Source organism: Leucopleurus acutus, assembly GCF_964270905.1.
Source record: "Leucopleurus acutus genome assembly, chromosome: 1".
Taxonomy (NCBI): domain Eukaryota; kingdom Metazoa; phylum Chordata; class Mammalia; order Artiodactyla; family Delphinidae; genus Leucopleurus; species Leucopleurus acutus.
This window is the reverse complement of record NC_139142.1, coordinates 89,892,942-89,905,691: the sequence shown is the minus strand read 5'-3', so window position 1 is coordinate 89,905,691 and position 12,750 is coordinate 89,892,942. Positions and strand designations below refer to the sequence as shown.

At 42.1% G+C, this 12,750-nt stretch overlaps 1 protein-coding gene across 6 annotated transcripts; it reads right to left on the bottom strand.

Annotated features, from left to right (window-relative positions):
• Positions 1-444: 444 nt before the first annotated feature.
• Positions 445-12,511, bottom strand: SEMA6D (semaphorin 6D; the record flags this gene model as incomplete). Of its 6 annotated transcripts, none has more annotated exons than XM_082836248.1 (18): positions 445-1,733; positions 3,461-3,628; positions 5,113-5,169; positions 5,529-5,629; positions 6,069-6,146; positions 6,242-6,382; positions 7,165-7,338; positions 7,430-7,585; positions 7,903-8,034; positions 8,110-8,327; positions 9,028-9,116; positions 9,801-9,920; positions 10,574-10,664; positions 10,899-11,000; positions 11,109-11,171; positions 11,281-11,341; positions 11,892-12,003; positions 12,403-12,511. In XM_082836248.1, 18 exons carry the CDS (start codon positions 12,509-12,511, stop codon positions 445-447), a joined length of 3,261 nt encoding a protein of 1,086 aa, XP_082692374.1. The 6 variants fall into 6 exon arrangements, with proteins under 6 accessions (XP_082692374.1, XP_082692375.1, XP_082692377.1 ...); XM_082836249.1 differs by having other exon boundaries at positions 5,529-5,590; XM_082836251.1 differs by lacking the exon at positions 3,461-3,628 and having other exon boundaries at positions 5,529-5,590.
• Positions 12,512-12,750: the final 239 nt, after the last annotated feature.

Below are 12,750 nucleotides of genomic sequence, written 5' to 3'. Positions count from 1 at the left end.
ACCATTGTTTTTTGACATTTGTGCAAGAGGCAAGGTGAATGCATACATATTAAAATGTTCACATTTAATGGGAAGACCACACAGAATGGCAGTCTAAGTTGAACCCATTTTCAAGTATTTGCTCACAGACAGATTCTTCTGAGCACTGTATCAGCTCTTTATACTGGTTACAGGTAGCCCCTCGGAGCCACATCTCTCTTTAGTTTCAAACAAAAGAAATGGAATGACCAGCACCTTCCTTTGTTTTCGGGCAAGTACACAGAAGCCTTGCTGCAGTAGCTACGTATGGCAAGTTCTGATGTTGCCAAAGTTAGGAAGCGTTTCTTTGGCCACTTGGTTCTCTTAAAATACAAGCGAGTCTCTTGTCTTAACGTACCCTTACAACATCATCCTCTCAGCAACATGGACAGGATAAAGCCACATGGGGAAGAGCACACTTGAGGCCTAGTAAGTATATTTGTTCAGTGGTCTGACAGATGGGGTTTGGGGAACAAATGAAGGCTTTGGTGGTACATCGGGTTTTAATGACGGTGTCCTCTTTAGTCCCGTCCTGGGAAGGGTGCCGTTACTGGTGTAGCTGCTCTGTCTGGAGAGGGAAGGCTGCAGATGAACACTCACCGGTGTTCCCTGAATATAGTCCACCTTCGCCCCTGCGGGGGTGGCCATGTAGCCTCCACGGTTCATACTAGGCTGTCTAGATAACAAAACACCATTTGGTGAACTTAAGTTTTTAGGCATAGCAGATATAGAGTGCCTCTGGGAGGAATTTTTATGATAACCCCTTTGTCTTTCCAGAGAAGTCATTGGGACGCCAGGAGTGGTGGGGACGTCCACTCGCTTGGTTGGGCTATTTCTGGGGAGAGTCGAGGGAGGAGAGTAGAGTGAGGCCTCGCGGTTAGGGACCTTGGGCGGGACCTCAGACATAGGTCCCACGGGATCCAGCATTAGGGTCTGGTGGGCCATTTGGATGTCTCCCATGATGGCTTTGGGGTTACTATTTGGGTCATTTAGATGCTTCAGGAGATCGTTGAGGGTGTTTCTGGAATCCACAGACCGCCGGTGATCCCTTTTACTGGATGACTTTGCAAGAGGGTGGTCAATGTTCTGAAGTTTCTTTTCAGCTTTGTGAGCGTTGGAGTTTGAGAAAGATGTGTTGTAGTCATGGGTAGCATTAGGAAGGACAATGGCACTGGGGATATGTCCATGACTTAGGGGGGAATGCGGTGGGGGACTAGAAGGAAAAAACTGGGGGGTTTCCTTCCTTGAAGCCCCATGGCCGTGGGCCTTGTCTGAGTGGCTCTTCATGGCCTGCAGGGTCTTCTGGTGAAGCACAGGTGTAGACTCAGGTGTCGGGAGAGCAGCCAGCTCGGGAGGTTGGCCTCGATGGTCCATGACCATGGATTTCGTATCTCCACTGGGTGGCAGCTCTTTCCGACTGGTCAGCAGGTTACTATACAATTTGGGAGAATCTATATTCTGTTGATATTCCTTGACTGGGCTGTCAAAGAGACCATTCAGCTTGGCAAAACTTCCACTGGAGTCCGTGCACGACTGGGCAGATTCTGCATCTTTATGGATCTTTCTGTTTCTCCGAACAAACATGTCACGATAGCAGTATACTGCCACACCTGCAATGAATGCACCCAAGACAAAAGCCGCAAAGACACAGGTGATGAGGACATTCATGTGGACCATCTGGTTGGACTCTCCAGACTGGACTTCCCATCGTACACCTGCAACAGACACACAGGAGAAGAGTCTGAGTGAGGAGCTTCTTTAAAACAAGATGAGCCAGCAAGTGGCTTCCACTGAACCAACACTACCTTCACATGGTCCATATGCTTAGCTTGGAGGGTGAGGTGGACTCCAAAATTCCATATTTTTTCCTTTAATCCCAATAGGATCCCCAGAGACATTTATGATCGCTACAAATACCAGGACAACTCTAATCTTCCACTGATCTGTATTTGTCTTTTCCCCTCCAATCCCTCTTACATAGTTGTTACATAACATTCAAAATTTTAAGGGTTTCTACCTAAAAATTAGAGCTAGAAGGTATATATTTTCTAAGTGGCCCATTTTAAACTCATAAAATGTTTTTTTCTCACGATTTTCTCTTAATTCATAAATCAGGATTAAAGGGCAGCTACTGGGATTAGGGAAATGTATGAATTGGTATAAATATATATTTTGCTAAAATAATTATGCTAATACAATTATGCTATCTTAATTAGAATGAAAGTATATAGTTCGTTCACCAACTAAAAGCATCTGCTTGGTCACTGTTAGCTACAAATATAGCCTCTCATGTTTACTTTGATTTTTTTTTTTTTCATTCCATCTTGGAGTGAAGCACTCTTGAATTGCCTGCTATGAAAGAAATCCAGACAGTCTAAGGAAATATACTATGTTAAGTAATATTATCCAATTGTCTTAAGATATTTAAGAAATATCTAAATTAGACTAGAAATAGAAGAGTGAATTAGTTTATAATTATTGGGATTTTTAATGCAACCACAGACATCTAGACATGTTAGTTTAAGAGGTATCCAAGTCTGTTACATGCTACAAGCACAGCTATCCCAGAGTAAGGTAAGTCAGAGTGATTTGAAGATTCTCTTGCTTTAGGTTAGTACTAAGGCCTTTGAACATTAGTTGTTTTTCACCAATGTCGAGGGCTATGGAATTCAGTGGCATTGTGAAAGACAAAGAAAGAAACGTAGAGAGAAATGGAATTACTAAAGAAAATAAAAGAGGAAGAATGATTATAAAATTGTTTACAATGAAAACAAATAAAACCAAAATCAATAGATGTAAATCATAAATGACAATGCACTGCTATAAAAACTGATTGGAAACCTGATACCACAGTTTGGGAAGCACTAAAGAATAGATTTTTTCCCAGAGTGATCTGTCTAACAAGGTAACTCAGCAGACAGCTCTCTGATAAATGCTTCTATTACGGGCTGAAAATGATAGTTACGGACGAGCACTCTGTTAGGTTTCAGTGCTTGTGGCATTCAAACAACTTCGCGCCTCCCGTACTTTTCAGATTGCATTGTAAATTGCAGCTAAACAAAAGTCTGGGAAAGGCTCCTCCACAAAACATCCGATATCAGGATATTTGCAATTAATGAGTTTTGCTTTTGGATATCGCTGGGACGACCCTCGGAATTCTCTGATACCCAGCAGAGTGTAGCTTTTTCAGACAGAAGCCGACACGGATTCGATTGTCTGAGTGGCTGTTTTACCAACTCCTTCTTCAACAGCTTTCCACCTCTTTCATCGGCTAAGGAATGCACACTCCACGTAACCACAGAAAACCGGTGTGAGTGTGGCCAGCGGCGGCGATGGTAACAACAGAGGCAGCTCCGTCCGGCTTCACCTCCACACGTTCCTCAGAGATATTAGGAATCAGGTTTCCACTCAGTGAGAGATTAGTTCCCTGGTGAGGCCTTACCCTTTGGGATACCTGATAAAGGATCAGTAAAATCAGAAGTGTTTGGGTCATCTTGAACTACAAATTTCCGGGAGCTGGTCAGTTTAGGTCTCCAGGTATCAATCACTTTAGGTGTAATTTCTGGGATACTTGCCATTGTGGTAACAGAAGATGAAGATACCTCCATGTCTGTGGTGGCAAACAGATTTTTATTAACATGGGTAGTGACAGCGGATGGCTTCTGACTGGTCTGTTGTATTTTCAAGTAAAGTTTAAGCAAATTTTATGAGAAAGCCTGTTCTAGGATTTCATAAAAACACATCCAAGGAGATTATACCAAATCCTTTTCTTGCAAGGGAAAAATATAAGCTAAAAATGAACAATAAAGACATATTAAGCAGATTTCGAACTTGAAGACACTGAAAATACTCCTCTACGAAGCCTCTGCGGTGATTAATGACACTCATGTAAAAGGTACGACGAATCCCAAAGACTAATTGCTAGTTTCTCATCCTTTTGTGAGACAACATCACTTCTTTTGTGTATATTTGTTTAAAGCATTTTCATAGATGGTTGGAAACTGTATTGCCTTCACTGGGGAACCTACAGTGTAACGTCATCAGAAAACACCTGATTAGGTCTGCATAGACACTTGATTTTAGACCTGACAAAGGCTGTCCTGCTTTACCACAGACATCTTGTCTATCTGTAGATTACTGACTGCACTGAGGGCTCACCATCCATGGTAAAGCACTGAAGCAGGGATGAACCTTGTCCGTGCCTTCCAAAATGCCCGGGGAGTTTCTTCCAAAGAGTTAGCAGCAACTCATGCAAAAGAAATGGCATTCACAAGCTGAATAAGGATGTTCTGATACACAAGATCTTCCATCCTTTTCTCCCCTCTGAGGAATGAAACTGCTGGTAAGTTTTAGAACCAGCAACAGGATCGAGAGTAACTTAACCTCTTTGTGTGTCTATTACTGATTTCTGCCAAGCAGATTTTCCCTCAGAATGTAAGCATGTGATCTTAGGTTAAACCCCTGGAGACCCCAATTCAGACTGGTGCAACGGTCACAGATGAAGACTCCAAAACGGATGCAGACAAGAGGGGCACAGGGAGCCCAGCGACCATCTGAACACATCAGAAACCAGCTTCATTCGATGGGAACCTTTTTCACACCACTGAGACCACAACATTCAAAGGTTTCTAGGATCACCACAAACCATTCAGAAAAGATCTCTCAAATTTATAAATACACATTTTGGGGAAATGTGTATTTGTTTACTAGGTCTTAGGAAAGGTGAGGAGAGAAGGGGTAAATAATGAAATTCTGCCATCCATTGAGTATAGATGACCAGAGGGAACATTCACAATGCACAGGGGTGAGAGAGAAGAAAGCTTGGGTGGACGGGCGTGCAGCTGGAATGCAGCCTATGTTAATCCATTGGATTTTTCTTAAAGGATGTGCCTTGGTCAATGATGGGCTGTTAACATGCTACACAGGGTGAAGTGCTGAATAAGAAAAAGTCTTTCGGACCATCAGGGGGGTTATGAGTCAAAGCAGAAAAATGAAGGGCTGCCAAACTGTGCAAAAGGAAGGGAGAAGGGGCTGAAAATGCTGAACTGAAGGAAAGAAAAGGTTGTTAATTCAAAAAAATTAAAAAAAACTAACCAGATGTTGGACCGCCAAATATTTTGTAATCTGGTGTAGTTGAAGTAGGCAAAATTTCTAAAAGAATTAAAGGAACAAGTAATCAGTAAAAAGTAACCAAAAGAAAGCAAAAATTTACGAATTCCAATTAACTCAAAAAGTCAAAAGAAAGGACTATAAATTAAAAGAGTCACCTACTGCTTAGACTACCTTTCTCTAGATTTCCTACAAGATTGTAAATGGCGAAGGAAAAAAAAAAAGTAAGATTCTTCTCTAATGTATCCCCATGACCAAACAGCTCAGCTTTTGTGACGTTTAAGTTAAATGCTAGGTGGCATGTGTCCTGAGTCATTATAAAAGGCTGATTGTAAAATAATGTTCACGTGCAAATGTGGTCAAAAAGAAGCACCAGGAGGGAAAGGAAGATTCGGTCTTACCATGGCAGTCCCCTAGATGGGCTGTGTTGCCATATTCCGTGTCCTGTTCAAATCCTCCAGCGCTGTGGTTATGGAAAGCAAAGAAGTCTTCAGTTAACAGCCTTCATAGGAACACAAGTGACAACCAGAGCAGAACCAAGAACACAGATGGATTAGTAAGAATGAGCAGACAGAAAAAAACAAAGGACATTTCAACATAGCTTGCTAAAATGAGTATTTCTAGTAAACATTTGGTAACTAGAATGTTTAAGAGAGCAGAGGAGAATTGGTTCTTTCTCTCCATCCATTTCCCGTAGGTATTTCACTGTCTACAATCTCCTTTCCCTCTCACAGCTCCAGATTTTCTTTTTTTCCTTCTCCCATACAAAACAAACAAACAAAAAACAAAAAACAGAAAAAAGGAAAGAAAGAAAGAAGAGTAAAGCAAAAAAGAAAAGTAGTGCTATTGGAAGTTTTCTAAAATTTCTAGCTTTAGAGTCCCTGGAGAAGATAGAAGCACATCTGGAGAAGATCTCAGCTAATGTGACAAAGTATACTTACAGCATCCCTGGGGTCACTTGTCCACAGGCCCCTGGGCTTAACCAGCCACAGTACGGGTCTCGAGATGCAATACAAGACCTGTATAAAACCAAACAGAACGTAACTTGAATTTTCTCATCATCAAAGGTAATGATGCTGTAAGACCCGGGATAAGGAAAGAAACATCAGCCTACTTTTTACATGATGCATAACGCTCACAGCGACTGAGGGGGATGCGGATAACACAGCTAGAGAACGCCACGTATAAAGCATGATGAACTTTATCCAACTGGAGTGAGATGACCCTTCTGTCCTCCTCATTCTCCGCATTGCACCTATATTGTGGGAGACATTTTGAAGATAGACGTTTAGTAAGTCAAAAGCTACAGGAACTACATGAGGCAAGTGAGCTTTGGTTTTTGCAATTATTGAGAGCCGGGGAGGCGTTAAGGAATATTCTCAGTAGCAAACCAGGCAAGCACGTAGTTTAGGAAGTAATAATGATGTGATTCATCTTCTACTGCTCTGCATGGCTGGTTTAATTTCAAGCTGGACAAAGGGTTTTTTAAAGATTGGCTTCCCGTTCTGATGATCGAAGGGAATTGCATTTGTGAACAGCATGTTAGACTATAGGGAAGAAAAAGGATAATGTTTTAGTGCATTTAAATCTTCCTGTACTAGATACTTCTGGATCTCTCCTTAGTCTTCTTTGCTCCATTTCTCTCATCTATTTCTTGTTTGTTTTAATGGTCCACATAATTTTTTATATCAGTGGTTAGAAGAATTACGGTGTACTGTGTGTGTGTGTTTGCAATCAGCTGTCTGCTCCACGTAGCATCCTGAAATATATCTTCAAGGTAAGAGGGTGGTGATAAAATATTCTCATTTTCCATAGGTGACAAACAAGGGCTGAATTATTTTTAAACTCATCACTGTCTACCCTCCAAGCCCTAGCGGACTCAGGAAAACAACAAACCCGGGTTTTATTTCAGTGAGGAAAAAAACAAAACAAAACACTGATATGCCAAACCACTGCTAATTTAGAGGGCTGGAAGGAAATGACTAGATGAAACACACACTGGAAGTACTAGGAAGTGTTCTCGTATAATATACCTACTTTGCATGGTTGTACGCTTCAATCTCTTCCAGTAACACGCTGTCATTCAAAGAGAAAGGACTGGTTTTTGCCAAAACTTTAAGTACCATGCCAGCTTCCGAGCCAACAAAGATGACTGTGTAGTTCTGGTGGGGTCCCGCGGAATGGTCAACGGCGATGGCCGTCAGTCTGTACCTGCCGGAGGAGGGGAGCCAGGTCAGGGGGGCGGCCAACAGGAAGGGAAGCCACTGGATGGGAGAGGGCCCGTGTTTCTGCACAGTCTTACCTGATCCGAGTCTTTGTGAACCAGGGCTCGTCGGCAATGGGTGGGACGGCAGAGTCCATCAGGGGGTGGGATTTAATGAACGACAGGGTTTCATCCGGGAAATCGATGGAGGTTTTATAAGCTTCGGCAAGCCCGTGCTTTGCACAACAGCCAGGCCTGAAAGGAACATAGTGTGTTTGGTTCCCCCTCACAATTTGTATCTAGGGATTAAGTGTCCATTGTGGAAGACGAGGTCAAGAGAGAAAGGAGAGTGAACCAAACCAGAGGAGCGATGCTATTTCCCTGAACTCTGGGGGCTCTCCATATTCAGGCTCTCAGAGTCATATTCACTGACTTTCTGTCTGTAGCGCTGCACAGGGACCCTTCCTGGAGTGGGAGGTTGGCCCAGCTGCTCTCTGAGGACGGATGCTTCCCATGACCGGAGGGTTTTGTCAAAGACAAAAATCCTCTCCGTTTTTTTTTTTTTTTCTTACCTTGGCTTCGGTACTTTGTCTTCAGGGACTGCTGTCCAAACAGAATCTGGAGTTTTCTGTTCTTTAAACCGTCCTCTGAATACTTTTTCAATGTCATCCATGCTAAATGCACAGACTGCAGAACCAGGAATGCTGAAAAAGAGGAAGGGTATCAGGAGACAATGGGCCTGTTCTTGGCCTTTTGAAGCGCCGGGGATCTGTTCTCACCTGTTGAGCTGTGTGGTAAACACCCCGACCACAGTGGGGACGCCATTGATTTGTATTATGTCTGTGACAGACTGCAGAACATCAAAGTAGAAAAAGGAATCTCCGGGGACAGAACAGTTAAGACGAGCCTTCAGAAATGAAGTCCAGTGTTTCTCCAGGACCCGCTGGGAGCCACCCATGTCGTTTTTACATATGCGGGCCACACGGGAATATACAGCCTGCCCACGGGACAAAAGCAAAGCAACGGGGTTATGAGCACGTTGGAAGAACGGGAAGAAAAAGCTGCCAGATAAGGGAGGGATGAAACATGTTAAAGATACATGTGGTTCAAAAGACTCCGGCAGCCTTCTCCCTAGGGATCTGTATAGTAAGAATGTCAACTAGATTTATCTGTGAGAAAAAAGGGCCATTTTCCTGCTCTGCCAAACAAGCTCCATAAGAAGTGAGCTATCGAACGGCCCGGCTGAATGGAAACCATTCCCATGCTCTGTTCTCATATTGTTAACAAAATGCACCATTCTTAAACCTGGCATAGAAGGGGCCGCAATATTTCAGAATCATATGGGCTTGTACTGAAGTATTCAACAGTGAACAGGGGCCCTTGCTTTCCATCCTGCCTTCTGACGCTGAGAAAGAATAGCTATCAATAGATTCTAAAGAGTTAAAGCATCCATAGCTCAAGGGAGCCTGCAGAACATTCTCTGTAGTAACAGGAAAAGAAAAAAAAGAAATCTCAAGGCCCAAGGCTGCTGTTCCCACTCTGGCCGTTGTGCAGGCATTCCACAGCAATTATTCTCAGGATAAGCAACTCACCTCTCTGCACTTGGCCCTAAATGCTTTGAGTGCTGGAAAATATGCAAAGACTTTACCAAAGCGGGCTCAATTCCATGCAGTATGAGGGCACAATCATATACTTGCCTTGCCTAAATTATTATGTTCGACAGCAATTTCTCGGAAGAAGAAATAGACATAGTTTCCGTATTCTATGGCATGAAGAAAGTGTGGTTCTGAAAGAGAAATTGAAAACAAACTGGTTCCTAAAGGATAATTCAATTAGTATCAGACCCTGACTGCCAGGCATGACTGACAGATGTCACACTGCTACATTCAAGCCAAGGAGAACTCTGATATGCCAACGAGTCTGTGGATCCCAGTATGGGTGTGCTGAAGCTTCAGGGAACCCAGAGTCTTTAATGTTAGCTAATGGACTAGAAAAAGCCTACAGGGAAATGAACTACAACAAAGGTCTTTGTTTCAACAGATTTATTCATTAACTTGTAGTTACCTAGGGAAGGAAACTTCTTATGCTGAAAATAAAACACCTTGATTTCTAGACTCCAAAGATCAAAATAACTCCGCAGATACGAACTACTGATTCCCAGGGTTATCTTTCCAGGGTAGGTAGATGGAAGCGGGCAAGGATTATCACATGCATTTAGAGTTAGGCAAATGGCACACAGAATTGAGATCTTTTTTCTGAGGTCCCTTAGGATAAAAATCTACTTTCCTGACGTGGCTACTGGTCTCCTCATCCCCCATTAACGCTCCGTTCACAACCAAGGCAGCTTGCACTTGGCTCTAAATAAACAGTATAAAGTCATGCACTGAATTTCCTGATGCCCAGGTCTCCTGTTCCCACTCGGCCATGGTACTTCCCTTGGTGATCTCCCAAAGCCGTTCTTCAAAGATACCTTTGATCCACTTGGAATCATATTTTATAGTACGAAGGGCAGATCCATCGCCCATGCTTCGGTAAATAACGGCATCACTGGCCAGGAAGTCAGCCACTGTGGCAGAATACAGCTTCCCATCTGAAACCAAAGTTATAAATTAGATAAAACAGCCATAATTATCCTAAGTGTGTTATCTTATATAGGGTATTATATCCTCTGGAGTGACTTCACCTACATTATTGCTACATATACAAATAAATCTAAACCCGATGCTCAGAATCAACCTGTGACAGGTTGACCCACGGTATTATCTAAGTTTACAGATGAGGGACTGAAGCACCAAAAAGTTAAGCAACTTATTCAGGGTCACTGGCCTAGTTAACAACAGAGCCAAGTGTCAGAATACTTATAATGTGCTCACGTTTAATTCCTCTTTTTTGAAAACTTGTTCATAGCTTTTAGTCTTTTTTTTTTTTTTTTTTGCGGTACGCGGGGCTCTCACTGTTGTGGCCTCTCCCGTTGCAGAGCACAGGCTCCGGACGTGCAGGTTCAGCGGCCATGGCTCACGGGCCCAGCCGCTCCGCGGCATGTGGACCGGGGCACGAACCCGTGTCCCCTGCATCGGCAGGCGGACTCCCAACCACTGCGCCACCAGGGAAGCCCAGCTTTTAGTCTTTGAAACACCTGTGTCGAGGTAGCTATCCTAGTTATGAGCTTTTTTCTTCCTTTAAATTCCTTTTGCACCTTCAATGTCATTAATCATTTATATTCATTACACTAAAGAATCTTACCGGCAAAAAGGGCAACGTTGGTTTGTCTGGCATCAAATGGGCACCTTGCCAAGCCACTAATTTCTTCCCCATCATACTCTAAGGTATTCAACTACAAAAGAAAAATAAACAGCTAGTGTCACATCTGTTCAATGTACATGTTTGAAGGCAATACTGCTTTATTTGCACTGAAATTCTACGGGAAGAATTCTGTCTTTATTCCTCCATAGCATTAGAGATAAAACAAATTACTGGGTCTATAGGAGAAAGGATTTGACGCTAACGACATTCCCGTAAAGGAAGAAAAGTTGATTTAAAAAAAGCACATTGTATAAAATATACTTACCCTATAGTATCTACACATGGGATTAAAAGCATTGGTGCCACAAACAAAAACCATCTCATCGTTTCTCGGAACAAATACTTTAATAAAGTTGTGGCATTCATCCTAAAGAAAGTAACAATTACATTAACATTAGACATTCCATATGCTTACACTGTGGGCTCAAGCCCCCACAGAGACTCAGTCTAGTAGGCACTTGTTTGTTTCACTTACTTTATGCTTGCCTTTCATAGCACAGTTTTCTCGATCCTGTTGTCTTGACCGCCATGTCAGTTTCTGTATCAATCAAGCAAACCAAAGTTCAATATTTTAAATATCGAGGGGAGAGGGACATTAACCAAGTTCTGAGAGAGTGCAAATAAATTTGCCAACTCCACTTGCTCACCTTCTTTGGTATTACTTCTGTTTGGGGGATTTCATTTAAGTTTACCGTATAAACTTGATCCCTGTTGGAAACAAGGCAGTAAGTCATATCATGCGAACACATAAAAACGTTAAGCTGATTCTTATTTTATTTTTACAGATCTGCTTTTATTGTGTTTTGGAGATCATTTGGATTTTCTCTGTCTCCGACAAAGTCAACAAAGAGTGCTTTTTCATTAGTGAGTCGCTTTTATATATCACTGTGGTTAGGGAGCAAAGAAAGCTCTTCAGGCATGGGTCAAACTGCTACTTGGTATTAGCACAGACATACTTCTAATATGTGTTGAATAATTCCAAGTTAAAAAAAGAATAAAGAATGATTTTTTTCTCCTGCTGCTTTAGGAATAAAGAATGGTGCATGATTTCTTGATGGCAGTAATAAAATAAGACTGCGAAAGGTTTTTGCTATATTTTGTTCCTGGTACACAACACTGACTCTTCCGGGTGAATATTTTTGGCTACTTGCAATTTTTGATCACAATACATATTAGTTTTTCATGAACTAGACACATTAATGCAAGCACCACAAGAGAAAAGAATTTTAATCTAATAAACCAACGAGAGGAAAATTACCTGCCAGCAATATAAAGTGTGTCTCGAATTTTCAACATCAGCTGAAAGTCCAGCCTATGCTGTGATTCATTGCCTGAAGGGCGTCCTCTAAAAACCGGATATTGCCTTGAATCTGCAAGTAAAAATGGGCTAAACCATCAGTCAGGATTACGGAGCTGAAGAATCGATATACAGCATTGATTAGCTGTATATACTAGTTGTAAAAGGGTTTTAACTAAATTCCCCTCTTAGGGTCTTGAATATGAATGAATAAAGGACAGTGAATGTCAGCAAATGGTCTTTTTCTTTTAACTGAAAACATATAACCTATATATGGGCTGCTTTAGAAAAGCACCTAACTAAACTGTCCCATTTTCTCCAGACGCTAGGAAATGATTATGGATAAATTAGTATGTAAAACATTATAAAGACATAAAACGCTCTCTCTCTTTCTAAAGATGAATATGCTTAGAAAATCAAAACCAAAAAAGCTTCCTTCTTAGAAAAGGAGAATGTTCTTTAGATTACTTACAGTGATAGTCAACAGTATTAAGGGGTTCATCGTCTTCAGGAAAGCTGACTGCTCTCAGCTGGGAAATCATCAGAAGCAGCATGTAGGCACAAAGCAGGAAGAACCTCATGGTGGGCCAAGATGAAATCAGAGCAGCCCCTCCTCAGAAATCCCACTTAGCTACGGGAAAACAGAAATAGTTTGGAAAGATCTCTCTGCTGTGATGAAACTGTTTTGTCATTTGCAATCAGCTCAATTTTCACCACCAGCTCTCCAATGCCCTCCCTCCCATCAGAAAGATGGCAGTGGTGGAGGAGGTATCTCTGAAAACACAGGCCAAAGATGGAACCATGCCAAGTCTGATGAAAG